The sequence below is a fragment of the Notolepis coatsorum genome (genome assembly GCF_963971535.1).
Source record: "Notolepis coatsorum genome assembly, chromosome: 1".
Lineage (NCBI taxonomy): Eukaryota > Metazoa > Chordata > Actinopteri > Aulopiformes > Paralepididae > Notolepis > Notolepis coatsorum.
In genome coordinates this window covers 32,688,665-32,706,164 of record NC_140165.1, presented here as the reverse complement: position 1 = coordinate 32,706,164, position 17,500 = coordinate 32,688,665, and the positions used below count along the sequence as shown (strand labels likewise).

At 44.6% G+C, this 17,500-nt stretch overlaps 1 protein-coding gene across 1 annotated transcript in view; it reads right to left on the bottom strand.

Annotated features, from left to right (window-relative positions):
• Positions 1–17,500, bottom strand: part of LOC311243309 (neuronal membrane glycoprotein M6-b-like) — an 84,339-nt gene that overhangs the window by 14,373 nt on the left and 52,466 nt on the right. Inside the window, exons 2-3 of the mRNA XM_084332486.1 lie at positions 5,944–6,130; positions 1,856–2,015 (exon numbers count right to left, since the gene is read on the bottom strand). Coding sequence (XP_084188612.1) covers positions 1,856–2,015; positions 5,944–6,130 — 347 coding nt within the window. The remainder of the gene's footprint in view (positions 1–1,855; positions 2,016–5,943; positions 6,131–17,500) is intronic.

The following is a 17,500-nucleotide window of genomic DNA, read 5'->3' as shown; positions in this document are numbered from 1 at the left end:
CTCTTTGTATAGTTGATTTAGGTGAGATACCGTTATAAACCTCTAGGGGTTTTAAATCTCACCTGCACAATCTGTTTCATTTATTGCTTCGTTCTTTTTTTTTTTCATTGTGCAAATAAAAATTAAAGAATCATAACAAGTCCTTTTTACAAGGCTTTCCTGTTCATGACTCATATTGAATACAGCATATAATCGCAATGGGCAGGATGATGACATGGACGATGATGATGGTGATGATGATGATGATGGTGATGATGGTGATTCATCTTATAGGCAGGATCAGATATAGCTCACAGAAGGTCAACGTGGGCGTAAACGGACTAAAAGTCCTCACTCAGAAACGTGAATCTTCCGCTACATATCTCTCTCTCTCTCTCTCTCTCTCTCTCTCTCTCTCTCTCTCTCTCTCTCTCGCTCTCTCTCTCTCTCGCTCTCTCTCTCTCTTCTCTCCCCCCCCCCCCCACTCCATCCCGTGGCGGTGCGTCCAGCAGGCTCTCTTCCCCTATTTAACCTACTCTTCGAATTAATGTATATATTTTTTGTATACCTGCTGTAACATTCCTTTTGGTGGTTGAAACCGCATTAAAATGTTATTCGTCAATTACTCCCTCTGTGGAGGAGGCCGGCGCTTTAGAACCGGAAGAGTTATTTTCGTTCCGCTCTCATCGCGGCCTATTGTGAAAAGATGAAGTATGAATCACTTCTGGAGCGCACAGCAAAAGTAATATCTGCGCTCTTTTGAAAGGAGCTCCCACGAAGAATGACGGAGGCACAGAGGGCACATAGGTCCCTGGGTGACCTATGATACCTTTATAAATAGCTACCCTAAGTGAGCACAGATTGTATCAGGCAGGCACTACCCACGTTCTGTTTTGAAAGCCAATGTATGTTGAGTCATATTAGGTGTTTGAGTGTATTATGCAGTGATCCCACCTGATGGTACGTGGAGCACATGTGAATATACGTGTTTGTGACACCCTACACAGCCTTTCCATTTTAGAGGACGTTAAAGGCTTTTACATACGGAGACACTAGGCCATGATGTTGGAACGAGTGCTTTTACCTTTGATACTGTGCTTCAGTACTTTAATATCAAGTACTTTAATACTTGGTATTGTGGTGAGTTCAGGATTTTTGGAACCCTATAGCTAATATTTCCTACTTACCGATGATGTTGTTAATCTGCACCTTTCTCAGCACAATCTAATAATAATAAATCATTACATTTATATAGCGCTTTTTCTAGACACTTAAAGCGCTACCCCCAATGTAGGGTGGAAATTGCCTCCTTCACCACCACTGGTAGCACCCAACCTGGGGCTAGGCATGCTCAATGGTTGCCATACACTGACACCAGGCACACATCACACTACACAATGGCTGAACGGCTCAGGAGACAGGGATTGATATCAGCCAATTAAGGGGAAGGGATGATAGGTGGCCTTGATGTCAGAGACCTGATTGGGAATTTGGCCAGGAACGTGGATGGATGGATTGTGCCAAAAAGAACAGCATGAAGGGCCCAAAATTCTGAACGTACCCTTTAATAGAAATTTTAACGATGAGCATATCGTTTTCTATTGGAGTACTTCTACTTTTACTTACTCAAAGTAAAGCATTGAAGTAGGCTACTTCTACTGCCAATGCATATTCGTATGCATTCACATACTATATACTTGATTGCATGCGTATAATTTTTTTTTATATATTTTTTTATATAGCGCTTCTCAATGACCCGAAGTCGCTGAGTATAAGTCTGTGTGTGTGTGTGTGTGTGTGTGTGTGTGTGTGTGTGTGTGTGTGTGTGCGCGCGTGCGTGCGTGTGTGTGTGTGTGTGTGTGTGTGCGTGTCGTACAAAGGCAGTGATGCAGCGTCCACACGCGGTGGTCTTGAAGTCGCTCTGCAGCTCCTTCTTCACGGCGCTGGTGGTGTAGAAGCCCTCGGCCAGCAGGACGATGGCGTAGACGAAGAAGAAGGATGCAACACCATAGATGATGTACTGAAGTATCTGGATTCTGGAGAGAGAGGGGACAACGACAAAGACAGATGGATAGAGAATGAGAGAGAGAGAGAGAGAGAGAGAGAGAGAGAGAGAGAGAGAGAGAGAGAGAGAGAGAGAGAGAGAGAGAGAGAGAGAGAGAGAGAGAGAGAGAAGGGGAGAGGAGAAGAGGAGAGGAACAGAGAGGAATGGAGAAGAGAAGATAAGACGAGATGGACGAGATGAAGAGGAGGGATGAGGAGAGGAGGGGTGGAAGAGATGAAGAGAGAGAGAGTGTCAGGGAGACAAAGACAGATGGATAGAGAGAGAGAGAGAAAGAGAGAGAGATAATCAGGGAGATAAAGACAGATGGATAGAGAGAGAGACAGTGAGTGTGAGAGAGACAGAGAGCAAGAGAGAGAAAAGAACAGATGTTAAAGGAGACATATTTTAGTCCTTTTCAACAAGCTGATATACTGTCTTTGAATAATTCTTCTGACAAAAACACTAGAGACTTGAAGGATTATGCATTCTAGCAGCCTCTATACCCCTTGGTTTCAGTCCTGTGCTCATTCTAGCAGCCTCTATACCCCTCTGTTTGTCATGTTCTCATTCTAGCAGCCTCTTACCCCTCTGTTTGTCATGTTCTCATTCTAGCAGCCTCTATACCCCTTGGTTTCAGTCATGTGCTCATTCTAGCAGCCTCTATACCCCTCTGTTTGTCATGTTCTCATTCTAGCAGCCTCTTACCCCTCTGTTTGTCATGTTCTCATTCTAGCAGCCTCTTACCCCTCTGTTTGTCATGTTCTCATTCTAGCAGCCTCTTACCCCTCTGTTTGTCATGTTCTCATTCTAGCAGCCTCTATACCCCTTGGTTTCAGTCCTGTGCTCATTCTAGCAGCCTCTATACCCCTCTGTTTGTCATGTTCTCATTCTAGCAGCCTCTATACCCCTTGGTTTCAGTCCTGTGCTCATTCTTGCAGCCTCTATACCCCTCTGTTTGTCATGTTCTCATTCTAGCAGCCTCTATACCTCTCTGTTTCAGTCCTGTTCTCATTCTAGCAGCCTCTTACCCCTCTGTTTGTCATGTTCTCATTCTAGCAGCCTCTATACCTCTCTGTTTCAGTCCTGTTCTCATTCTAGCAGCCTCTTACCCCTCTGTTTCAGTCCTGTTCTCATTCTAGCAGCCTCTATACCTCTCTGTTTCAGTCATGTTCTCATTCTAGCAGCCTCTATACCTCTCTGTTTCAGTCCTGTTCTCATTCTAGCAGCCTCTATACCCCTCTGTTTCAGTCATGTTCTCATTCTAGCAGCCTCTATACCTCTCTGTTTCAGTCATGTTCTCATTCTACTGTAGCAGCCTCTATACCCCTCTGTTTCAGTCATGTTCTCATTCTAGCAGCCTCTATACCTCTCTGTTTCAGTCATGTTCTCATTCTAGCAGCCTCTATACCTCTCTGTTTCAGACCTGTTCTCATTCTAGCAGCCTCTATACCTCTCTGTTTCAGTCATGTTCTCATTCTACTGTAGCAGCCTCTATACCTCTCTGTTTCAGTCATGTTCTCATTCTAGCAGCCTCTATACCCCTCTGTTTCAGTCATGTTCTCATTCTACTGTAGCAGCCTCTATACCCCTCTGTTTCAGTCATGTTCTCATTCTAGCAGCCTCTATACCTCTCTGTTTCAGTCATGTTCTCATTCTAGCAGCCTCTATACCTCTCTGTTTCAGTCATGTTCTCATTCTAGCAGCCTCTATACCCCTCTGTTTCAGTCATGTTCTCATTCTAGCAGCCTCTATACCCCTGTTTCAGTCATGTTCTCATTCTAGCAGCCTCTATACCCCTGTTTCAGTCATGTTCTCATTCTAGCAGCCTCTATACCCCTCTGTTTCAGTCATGTTCTCAATGGGCTCAATGGACATTGTACTTTTGTACTTATTTTTTGCCATTATTAAGTCTGCACGTTTACATTGCACTACTTTTATTGTCTTTCATACCTATTCTTATGTCTGCAATTTATGCATTGTTTTTTATTCTGTCAATCTGTGTGCTGATTTTATGCCTATGTTCATTTTATACTATATAGATAGTTATTAATATTTATTATTGTTATATTGTAGAAATGTGTGCATTGAAATGTCTGTAAAGTCTCGACGACATTGAACATGAGGGTGACCTCAATTGTCTTTTCGAGTATAAATAAAGGTTGATGATGATGAGAAGCCTGTACCGTCGAATGGAATTCAGATCAGGTTTGCATAGCAACTCTGTGTGTGACAGAGCCTGGAAAGGATTGTTATTAAAGCAACAACCTACAATATAGTGTCCAATCACCTGTCACGACCTGTGTTTTCACAGCCAATCACCAATCCTCACTCAATTATGGGAAAATATCTCTGGATATTTTCTGGATAGTCTTGCTTTACAATGTAGAGACGAAATTGCCTCCTTCACCACCACTGGTAGCACCCAACCTTGGGCTATGCAGGCGCAACGACTGCCATACACTGGCACTCACTCACTCACTCACTCACTCACTCACTCACTCACTCACTCACTCACTCACTCACTCACTCACTCACTCACTCACTCACTCACTCACTCACTCACTCACTCACTCACTCACTCACTCACTCACTCACTCACTCACTCACTCACTCACTCACTCACTCACTCACTCACTCACTCACTCACTCACTCACTCACTCACTCACTCACTCACTCACTCACTCACTCACTCACTCACTCACTCACTCACTCACTCACTCACTCACTCACTCACTCACTCACTCACTCACTCACTCACTCACTCACTCACTCACTCACTCACTCACTCACTCACTCACTCACTCACTCACTCACTCACTCACTCACTCACTCACTCACTCACTCACTCACTCACTCACTCACTCACTCACTCACTCACTCACTCACTCACTCACTCACTCACTCACTCACTCACTCACTCACTCACTCACTCACTCACTCACTCACTCACTCACTCACTCACTCACTCACTCACTCACTCACTCACTCACTCACTCACTCACTCACTCACTCACTCACTCACTCACTCACTCACTCACTCACTCACTCACACACACACACACACACACACACACACACACACACACACACACACACACACACACACACACACACACACACACACACACACACACACACACACACACACACACACACACACACACACACACACACACACACACACACACACACACACACACACACACACACACACACACACACACACACACACACACACACACACACACACACACACACACACACACGCACACACACACGCACACGCACACGCACACGCACACACACAATGCATGAAAGGCTCAGGAGACAAAGAAAGATATCGGCCTATTAAGGAGAAGGACGTTAGGTGACCTTGATGTCAGAGACCTGATAGCCAGGAGGGTCGGGTGGGGGTGGGGGATCCCTCTTAACCATCAGCAGGTTTGTTCAACTACCAAAGTGAGTTGAATGTCTCATCCACAGGACGGCACACACAACGGTGTCCCCGTCACTGTTACAGGTCCAGGGGACCGAGCGTTCCCTACTGGACAACAACACCACTTTCCGACAGCGCCCCAACCGGGGCTCGAACCAGCAACCTTCCTCCCTGAGCCTGGAACCCTACCTAATGGATGGATGCGGGCGTATAGAAATTCTATTGTGAGATCTGACAAAAGCCCACAGGAACATCATTTTCTGATCCCTCCCCCTGTTTTCATGCCTTGTGAGGACTTTCCACAGACTTATCAATAATGAAGATTTCATGCCTAACGGGGCAAAAAGAAAATCTTGTTTTCATCACTTGTGGGGATATTTGGTGTTATACAAATGCAGGGGAATACATTTGGTTCTCACAAGGATAGAAAAACAAACACACACACACACACACACACACACACACACACACACACACACTTACACCATGGCGAGGGTGGCGTGGTCACTGGTGATTCTGGAGAAGTGGTTCTCCAGCATGGTCAAGGTGCCCGTCAGCGCCACGTGCCCGCAGCCACAGAACAGGGCCACGCCCGAAAAGCAGAGGATGGTGGCCACCAGGGAGGCGTAGGGCACCCCGCCCAGACACTTGATGCAGCACTCAAAGCATCCTGTAGGGGGAGACAGAGAGATGGCGGTGTTATTGCACAGGGAACTGAAACAGCCTGAAAGCACAGAGAGATTATGAATTCACAATCCCTCGTGAAATTATCTCTCTTTCCCACAAGGATGAGTTGAATGATGTCGAATGAATTATTCCTTTAGGGCCGCACAGACATCTGAAATGTAAATCCTGTACATCAGCCTCCTATGCTGACACAGATTTGGAAGCACGCGATTGGTGTAGGGTTACATCCATAGACCAGTCTTATACTCGTCAGGCGATGTGAGTGGGAGGTGAACAGAGGGAATAAGATGTATGGCTTTGAGAGCAGAGAGGACACAGTGCATACCTTACTGAAAACACAAAGGTTCTGCTCTGGTGGGTGGGGACACTCACTGTGCTTTTAAATTGTTTGTATTTGATGTAAAAAATTTACTATAACTGTAATGTACACAATCTACAGGGATATTCCTGCTGGTCAGTAATCCAGTAGCCTGGAGATAAACAGTAACACGGCCTTTGAGGTGATTGGGAACAAGCAGAAGTACATTCGCGCGTCGACTACGTCAAGCGTCTAATCATAGTGACTTCCCCAGTTTAGCATGCGTACACTCTGGGCCAGCGCCCAAGAGTGTTGAATATTACATGGGAGCCGCGCTACACGTTCCCATCTCTCCACTCTCACACCCCCCACCCCCGCAGTCGCTTTTGTCTCTAAAAGAAACATTCTCAACCCCCCCCCACAGCCAAGACACATGAATAACTCATGATCTAATTCTAAATAAATTATTGCTAAATATAGATGATTTCAGTTATTCTCTAGAGCGAGGAAGAAGCAACGCAGGCTTGCCATTATATTAATTATTATTATAATAATGTATACAAATTAAAACATTTAAATTATTATAATCTTCTAGGAGATTTCTTTAATTCCATCCCTCAGCCGGTGATCATAGGTTTAAACTAGTAGTGTTGTGCTAAATCTCAGCTAAATTGTATTGGATCAAATTTAATATGACCAGTTCATCACACTGGCACAGTGGCACATCCTCACACTGGCACATCATCACACTGGCACATCCTCACACTGGCACATCATCACACTGGCACATCCTCACACTGGCACATCCTCACACTGGCACATCCTCACACTGGCACATCATCACACTGGCACATCCTCACACTGGCACATCATCACACTGGCACATCATCACACTGGCACAGTGGCACATCCTCACACTGGCACATCATCACACTGGCACATCCTCACACTGGCACATCATCACACTGGCACATCCTCACACTGGCACATCCTCACACTGGCACATCATCACACTGGCACATCCTCACACTGGCACATCATCACACTGGCACATCATCACACTGGCACATCATCACACTGGCACATCATCACACTGGCACATCCTCACACTGGCACATCCTCACACTGGCACATCATCACACTGGCACATCATCACACTGGCACATCATCACACTGGCACATCCTCACACTGGCACATCCTCACACTGGCACATCATCACACTGGCACATCATCACACTGGCACATCCTCACACTGGCACATCATCACACTGGCACATCATCACACTGGCACATCATCACACTGGCACATCCTCACACTGGCACATCATCACACTGGCACATCATCACACTGGCACATCATCACACTGGCACATCCTCACACTGGCACATCCTCACACTGGCACATCCTCACACTGGCACATCCTCACACTGGCACATCATCACACTGGCACATCATCACACTGGCACATCCTCACACTGGCACATCATCACACTGGCACATCCGGATACTTTGGGTTTTTTTGCTCGGCCACGCCTAAATTCGGTGGGAAACACAGACCGCCGTTCCTATTGATCGCCGTTGTATTTGGCCTGTATAAAAACAGAACGCTTACATTGTGTGAAGCGTTTGTCAGTGCATCATGCTAAGCAGTTACTCTCCAACACTGGCCAGCACTGAGCCAGTGTTGTTTCACGCCACTGTGAAAAGTTATGTTTGATCCGTTCTCAGGCCTGTTTCTCCAGCTGTGGGATATCTCCTCATTTCCCCACCTGGACATTTAATATCACACTTATGAATCTCCAAGTGACGTAAAACTAAGAGAGGTAATGACTATTTCCCCTATTATTTGGTGTGATTTATTCCCTGTGTTTTGTCCTAAAGTCGTAGTTTATGAACAAAAAGAGAGGCGTAGCGGTAAAAATGCAATGCGGATGATGAGTGACCTGTGTACACTGACAAATCCTGTACATGGGACAAGCTGGTCCAAGGCAGGACTGAATTATGAAAATGTTTCAGAATAAAAATCGGAATAGGCCTTTACTTAGATATTTTAATATTCAACTACTGAGCATGAGAAGACATCGTCCTTTCTTCCGCTACCTCCACTTCAAACCACCGTGGGAGGATGGTCCATTTATCAGATATTTATCATTTATGACCATTAAATCCAACAGCAAACCATGTTCCAGCGAGGCAGCTTCCTAATGAGCTACGGTACAGTATACTGGGCCCGGCCTGTTCCTGTGAGATCCTGGAGGCCTGGTGAAGCATGTAGGACCTTCTGAAGTAGGCAGCTCCACCGTGGTAGTTAAGAGGGGGGGGGGGTATATATTGAGCGCAAGTGTTGTATCTTATATAACGTGGGCGTTAAAAATAGCTCCCCCGGCAAAGCAGGAAGTTACTCTGGTAAAAAAAAATTGCACTGTCTTGCGTGTGCCACTTTGCTGTTTCTATGGCAACCTGCTCCAATTGGCACTTCTGAAGCTTCACAATTTCACATTCACATTTATAATGTTGGAATCGTGTATAGCTTTTTTTCTTTTTTGTAAATGTGTAAGGGATCCTGCAAACGAATCCTGTAAAAACAGTGTTTTTAAATTCAGCTGCCAGTGCTCAATGGAATTTGCTTAACCACGTGGGGAAAATACCAGCCTTATTGTTACCAGCCTTATTGTCAATGGCATGCGAGTACGGCCAGTTATTTCTATTTCATTTTTTATTTTTACTTTATTTAGCCAGGAAGGTCCCATTGAGATACAATATCTCTTCTTCCAGGGAGTCCTGGTCAAGATGGGCAGCATAAGCTGTTTACCATGAAAAAAATTAAACAATTTCACATAAAGGAACACATGTGCAATACATGAAAGCTACACAACAATGGAAAGAGTAAAAGATGAGAGGCATACAGGCCACACCAGAGATACCATAACACAGACCACACCAGAGATACCATAACACAGACCAGACCACACCAGAGATACCATAACACAGACCACACCAAAGATACCATAACAGACCAGACCACACCAGAGATACCATAACACAGGCCACACCAGAGATACCATAACACAGACCAGACCACACCAGATATACCATAACACAGGCCACACCAGAGATACCATAACACAGACCACACCAGAGATACCATAACAGACCACACCAGAGATACCATAACACAGACCACACCAGAGATACCATAACAGACCACACCAGAGATACCATAACACAGACCACACCAGAGATACCATAACACAGACCACACCAGAGATACCATAACAGACCTCACCAGAGATACCATAACACAGACCACACCAGAGATACCATAACACAGGCCACACCAGAGATACCATAACACAGACCACACCAGATACCATAACACAGACCACACCAGAGATACCATAACACAGACCTCACCAGAGATACCATAACACAGACCACACCAGAGATACCATAACACAGACCACACCAGAGATACCATAACACAGACCACACCAGAGATACCATAACACAGACCACACCAGAGATACCATAACACAGACCACACCAGAGATACCATAACACAGGCCACACCAGAGATACCATAACACAGACAACACCAGATACCATAACACAGACCACACCAGAGATACCATAACACAGACCACACCAGAGATACCATAACACAGACCACACCAGATACCATAACACAGACCACACCAGAGATACCATAACACAGACCACACCACCAGAGATACCATAACACAGACCACACCAGAGATACCATAACACAGACCACACCAGAGATACCATAACACAGACCACACCAGAGATACCATAACACAGACCACACCAGATACCATAACACAGACCACACCAGAGATACCATAACACAGACCACACCACCAGAGATACCATAACACAGACCACACCAGAGATACCATAACACAGACCACACCAGAGATACCATAACACAGACCACACCAGAGATACCATAACACAGACCACACCAGAGATACCATAACACAGACCACACCAGAGATACCATAACACAGGCCACACCACCAGAGATACCATAACACAGACCACACCAGAGATACCATAACACAGGCCACCTCAAGCCAAGGTTCTGTAAAGTAGGGGCGGGAATCACCAGAGGCCCCACGATATATTATCACAATACTTAAAGAAACACCCCAACATTTTGGGAAATTAGCTTACCGTCTTCTCCAGAGAGAGAGACAAGAAGATAGATACCAGTCTCCTCTCTGTGCGTTCAGTAGAAAGCTATCTGGCTGCACGTTAGCCTAGCTTAGCACAATGAATGGAAGCGGACATGTACGGAACAGAGAGCAAACTGGTATCTATCTTCTTGTCACTCTCTGGAGAAGACGGTAAGCTAATTTCCCAAAATGTTAGCGTGTTCTTTTAAAGGGGAACTATCTTATAAATGGCCTTTTTCAGTGTTTAGCATTGTTTCCTAGCTATGTGGACTTATATTAATATGATCTATGTCTCTAATTCTCATATTGGCGCATTCTTCCAATTCTCCTCTCACAATATTCACCCTCACTGAACTGAGTCATCTGAAAATGTGATGATTTGTGATGTCAGAGAGACACCGCTGCATGTTAATGTTCAGGCGCCGGCGCCGCGGCGCAGTGGTTTAGGTGGCCAGGCTCAAAACGGCTCGAGATCTTGAGGTAGAAAAATGCTGTTTTTGAGTACTTGATTAGAAATACAAAACAATGAATTAAAAAAAATATATAATTACAGAGGTGTTCCATAAACTCACAGGAATTGTGTAAAAGTGCCCAAATAGTGAAAGAAATAGTAAAATAGTTCCCCTTTAAGTCACAATACGATAGTATTGCAATTTTGCAATATTGTGGTATATTGTAAATCATGACCTTTTTTCAACTGCAAATTATGTCCCCAATGGAAAACGTTGTCAACATCTGCAATGAAAATATACATTACATGCATCATTTGTTTCATCATGTTTCATCAAAAATCTATACTTGTATGTTTTGCAGATGCGTTTGTCAACAACCTCGGTGTGGGGGGGATGGGGTGGGAATGAGGGAGGGGAAGGGGAAATGAAAGGGGATAAAAGGAAAAAAAGATGGAAAATGTACAATATTTACATTTGAGATGTTCAATGATTTTTTTTCCTGTAATAAAGAAATAAATAAAAAAAAAAAATCTATACTTGCCGTCCACAATACGATACGATATATTGACCACCAAAATATCACGATACTATGCTGTATCGACGCACTGGTAGACGAACAATACCACTTTACCCTGAGCCGCCAGAGGTGTAGTACCCCTCCTGCTGACTTGTTGTACACAATTTGTAAGTTGCTTTGGATAAAAGTGTCAGCTAAATGACTAAATGACTAAATGTAAACGTGGGCATAAAATAGGGGGGACAGTTGCTCGGGAGGTAGAGCAGTCGTCTGGCAATCCAGGAGGTTCCCGGTTCGATTCCCACTCCTCCCGGGCAGCATGTCAAAGTGTCCTTGAGCAAGACACTAAAACCCCTAATTGCTCCTGATGAGCAGGTCAGCACCTTGCATGGTCGCCTTTGCCATCGGTGTGTGAATGTGTGAGTGAATGGGTCAAATGTGAGGAACAAATTGTAAAGCTCTTTGGATAAAAGCACTATATAAATGCAGCCATTTACCATTATAAAATGGTATATTCGCAGCTCATTCCATACCCAAGGTGTATAAAAGTGGGTTTTACCCGCTGTGCTCTGTGCAGTTTTTTCTATGATATAAAATATATATATATAGACTCCTGTGAGAACATGCCGCTCCAACCTCTAGAGAATTCACACACGGGGCAAAGACTAAAGCACGGCGACAGCTCGCATCAACCTCAAACCTGATCAATGAACTCCGACAGGGCGATGGAGGCTCAGAGATTTCCATCCCACCTCAAAAGAAGCAGAGAAGCCACGTGAGAGCCTTCCTCAGCCCAAACCGCACACACTACACCATTTTCACAAGGACATGCCTTACATACTGTATATATATTCCCTCCCGTTCTTAATAAAAGTAAGTAAGTAAGTACATTTTTATTTATATAGCATCTTTCAAGATACAGGATCACAAAGTGCTTTCCAGTAAAAAGAAGAAAAAAAAACAGCAAACATCATCAGCAATACATAGAACCAATCAAACACACCAACTAGAAAGTATAATACAAAGTAAAACCAAGATAAGACTATAGCGTACTAACGCCTGTCTGAACAGTAGCGTTTTTAGCAATCTTTTATTTTTTTAAGAGTCATATGATTCTATTGATCTCAGAGAGAAAGGGAGGGCATTGCACAATTTGGGAGCAGCTACCTGAAAGGCACGATCACCCCGGGTTGCAAGTCGGGTTCTAGGGACAGACAATAAAAGGTTGTCAGAGGATCTAAGGGCCCGGTTAGTAGACTGAGGTGATTTAGCACGGTGACTTGTTTAGTCACATCTAGAATATTGTCCAATCACACGGTCATCAGCATCAAAGGAGGAGCTGAACAACCTTCAGTTGGTCACAAAACAGAGCTGCCAGGGTAGTTCTTCAATGCTCAAATAGAACAAATGTAACTTTAATGCATAAACGCCTCTCATAGCTGACAGTTGAATGCAGACTCCTTGCAAGCCTATTATGTTTTGACCGATCAATCAGATTACATTGAAAACAGTCTCACTCATTTCACAGGCGCTAATAAGTGGTGACCTGGTACTTCCTCAGCCAAGGACTAATCATTTAAAGTCCACAGTGCGCTATAGAGCCATATTCAACTGGAACAAGCTACCAGTAGTATCCCACAAGGCAAGTAAAGAATAAATGTAGTTTAAAAAAGATTTAGCCTTTCAGATGTGAGTTTTTTTTGGAATTTCTCATGTTCTCATGCCTCTCAGGCCATTGTCACTCATCATTGGGATCCTCGTCTGTCAAGGCTTTGGTCACACCACTGTGGTCATAACTCTGAAAGGGTTTACTGGATACTGAACTAAATGTGTTACGTCTTCAATGTTGAGTATTCATTTTGGATTTCCTTTATTTGCTTATTTTTATTGTATTACCAATTACATTCTGTGTTTGTATTCTGTTTAATTATCCCCCCCCCCCCCCCCCCCCCCCCCTAGCGGTCATTCATTCGGGGATCCAAATTAAACAAACCCAAAAGAGAACCCTCACTTACTACTAGTGTATAAGGTGCACAAAGGGTTAAATGAGTCACTGATCTCTCCACACACAAGCACACACGAACACACACACACACACACACACACACACACACACACACACACACGCACATATCCTCACTTACACTCTCTCACACACCCCACACACAAATACACTAGAAAAAGGTAACTTTAAAAACAGATCTGTATATTTGTATATTATTGTATACTCATTGCCTTTATTCTTAAGCTTAGCATTGTATTTGATTCTTATAACTTTTTTAACATGTCAACTCTATTGTATTATCTATTCTATTTTATTATTCTATTTTATTATTTGTATTTTTGCACAATCGAGGTGGGCATGGGCCACCTACATTTCATTGCATGTGACAAATAAAACTCTTGAATCTTGAATCTTTAAACGGAAGCTGCAGCTGTGCGATGCCACTGATGAAGTCTTGGAACGCTGCGTAACGGGAGCCGTTGCATAATAGATTGAAATCCTATTAATGTTAATGGAGGCCGGATCGCCGGCTTTAAAGCCCTCAGCGTGGCTACGTGCCGACGGGAGGCTGCGGTGGACAACTGATGACCATTTGGACGGACAGCTGAACTGTTCATGTCCTTCCCCCGCCACGCCCCGGCCTCAGCCGACAGGGCTGCACCGATATACCGGTATCCATAGCGGTATATCTCTCTCTCTCTCCCTCCTCTTTCCCCCTCTATCCCTCTCTCTCTCTCTCCCTCATCTTTCCCCCTCTATCCCTCTCTTTCTCCCTCTCTCTCTCTCCCTCTATTCCCCTCTCTCTCTCTCTCTCTCTCTCTCTCTCTCTCTCTCTCTCTCTCTCTCTCACTCAGCCATTTTACCTGGGCGATACAAGGCTAAATCAGGGGTGTGCACCATTATCTGAGAATTTCCCCGGATACTAAAACCAGACGCAGAGAGTTGTGTGTTAAAAGTGTCAGAAATCAAACCGAAGCAATTTTTTTTTACACATACCGTAGAAGCATGTCAAATCTCTCTAATGGAGAAAAATGGATTATATCACAATCGTTTTTGTCCAGTGACCCGCAATCAATGGTCTATGTCTATAACATAAGCCATTTGGTTGACAACTTTTATCCGAAGCGCCTTACAGTACGTTACCCATGAGTGCATACAGTACATACATTGTTTTCGCGCGGGTAACCCCAGTTGGCAATCAAACCCCTAACCCTGGCAGTGCCAGTACCACGCTCTGCCCATTGATCCACCACAGTGCCGTTCAGGCAGAGTAATGGAGTGGCTCATGTACTCTCCACACCAGCCCCATACTCTATTGGTTGTGAAAAAAACGGTATTGATGCATCCATTGCCCCACTCAGTACTGTATGTATAGAACAATCCACAGGCCTCTTCCTGCTTTTACCCTGTGAAAAGGTCCTCAACCATGGGGCTGCCCGTGGCTATGCCTGCCTGCCTGTCTGCCTGTCTGCCCGCTGACCATTTATCAGGCGCAGTTTAAAAGTGCGTTAATGGGAAGCAGACAGGCTGGAGCGGTCATTCCCAGCGGAGCCTAATGGAAATCAATGGGCTATTCATTAGAGTAGAATTTAGGTGACACAGCGAGGTCGGGCCATTGCTCTCTCTCTCTCTCTCTCTCTCTCTCTCTCTCTCTCTCTCTCTCTCTCTCTCTCTCTCTCTCTCATTCTTACTTCCGGCTGTGTCCTCTTGCTCTCTCTTCCTCCCTCCGTCTCTCTCTCCATCTCACTCCTCGTCTTCTTGCTCTCTCTTCCTCCCTACTTCTCTCTCTATCTCACTCACTTGTGTCCTCTCTCTTTCTTTCTTTCTCTCTTATATCTCTGTCTTTGTCTCCCAGTGTCTCTGTCCTCTCTCTCTTCATCTCTCTCTCTTTCCATCTCACTCATTGTGTCCTCTCTCTCTCTCTGTCTTTGTCTCCCCATGCCCCTGTCCTCTCTATCTCACTCTGTTTTCTTGCTCTCTCTCTTCCTCCCTCCTCCCTCCTTCCGCTGGACTAGTCAGTAACAATGTCCCTGTTGCGATGATAGGGACACCGTATAGCTGCGAGTGCCGTCCTTCGGATGAGACGCTAAACCGAGGTCCTGACTGAATGAATCTCGTCGTTAAATAACCCAGGACACCTATCGGAAAGAGTAGGGGGTTCCATGACATTCCTGGCAAAATTCCCAGTCAGGTCTCTGACATCAAGGTCACCTAATCATCCCTTCCCCTTAATTGGCTGATATCAATCCCTGTCTCCTGAGCCGTTCAGCCATTGTGTGGTGTGGCCAAGTATAATATATCCTTTCTCTGCTTTGCAGATTTACCTACCTCTTAGGGCCACAGGACCGGTCGCAATTCAGCCACTGCTCGACTGTCTAACTGACATTAAAGCATGGATGAGTGCAAATTTCCTCAATTTAAATGAGAGCAAGACCGAGATTATAATCTTTGGTGATACCTCTCCAGTCTCGCTTGCAAATGTTCTAGGTCCTCTGGGCTCTGACATCCGGTCCTCTGAGTGATTTTTGATAGTGCCTTCAAATTCACCAAACAAGTCAGCTCAGTGGTTAGGAACAGTTTTTTCCACCTCAGAACCCTAGCGAAGACCAAGGCCTACCTCTCCCAGTGCGACCTGGAGAGAGTGATCCACGCCTTTATAACTACTCGGCTGGATTACTGCAATGCTCAGTATAGCTCAGTATATAGATACTGGCATCACTCCACTAAAAAAACGTGAGCACATCACCCCAGTCCTGGCCTCACTCCACTGGCTCCTGTCCGTCACAGCATTGATTTTAAATAACTTTTAACGGTTTTAAATCCCTAAATGGCCTGGCCCCACAGTACCTGACCGAGCTCCTGTGTCTCCACACCCCATCCTGTGCCCTAAGGTCAGCCGACCAACTGCTGCTACATGTGCCCAGGTCGAGGCTAAAAACCAAAGGGGACAGAGCTTTTTCCATAGCCGCCCCTAAACTGTGGAATAGCCTCCCCCTCCACACCAGGTGGTCAGCCCAGACCCTTGAGGTCTTTAAGTCCCGGCTAAAGACTCATCTACTCTCCCTGGCCTTTGACCGGAGCTGAGCCTGCCTCCTAGGTTGTTACTTTTAGTCCTTTTATGCCTTATTTGTATTCTACTGCACTTTTCTTTCTTTTATTCTTAATTTGTTTTTATTTCTATCTGAACCTCTGCACTTATTTGTATTTGCACTTTTTGCACTTTTATCTTTAGTATGTTGTATGTATGTATTCTCTTCTTACAAATTGATTGATTGATTGTGATGTGTGCCTGGTGCCAGTGTATGGCAGCCATTGAGCCTGTGTAGCCCAAGGTTGGGTGCTACCAGTGGTGGTGAAGGAGGCAATTTCCACCCTACATTGTGGGGAGCGCTTTGAGTGTCTAGAAAAGCGCTATATAAATGTAATGAATTATTATTATTATTATTATTATTATTATTATTATTATTATTATTATTATTATTATTATTATTATTATTATTATTATTATTATTATTATTATTATTATTATTATCATTGTGTCCTGTCTCTTTCTCTCTGATATCTCCCCTCCCTCTGTCTCTCTGTCTGTCTCTCTCTCTCTCTCTCTCTCTCTCTCTCTCTCTCTCTCTCTCTCTCTCTCTCTGTCTCTCTGTCTCTCCTCTCTCTCTCTCTCTCTGTCTTTGTCTCTCCTATCTCTCCTATCTCTCTCTCTGTCTTTGTCTCTCCTATCTCTCCTATCTCTCTCTCTGTCTTTGTCTCTCCTATCTCTCTCTGTCTTTGTCTCTCCTATCTCTCCTCTCTCTCTCTCTGTCTTTGTCTCTCCTATCTCTCTCTCTGTCTTTGTCTCTCCTATCTCTCTCTGTCTTTGTCTCTCCTATCT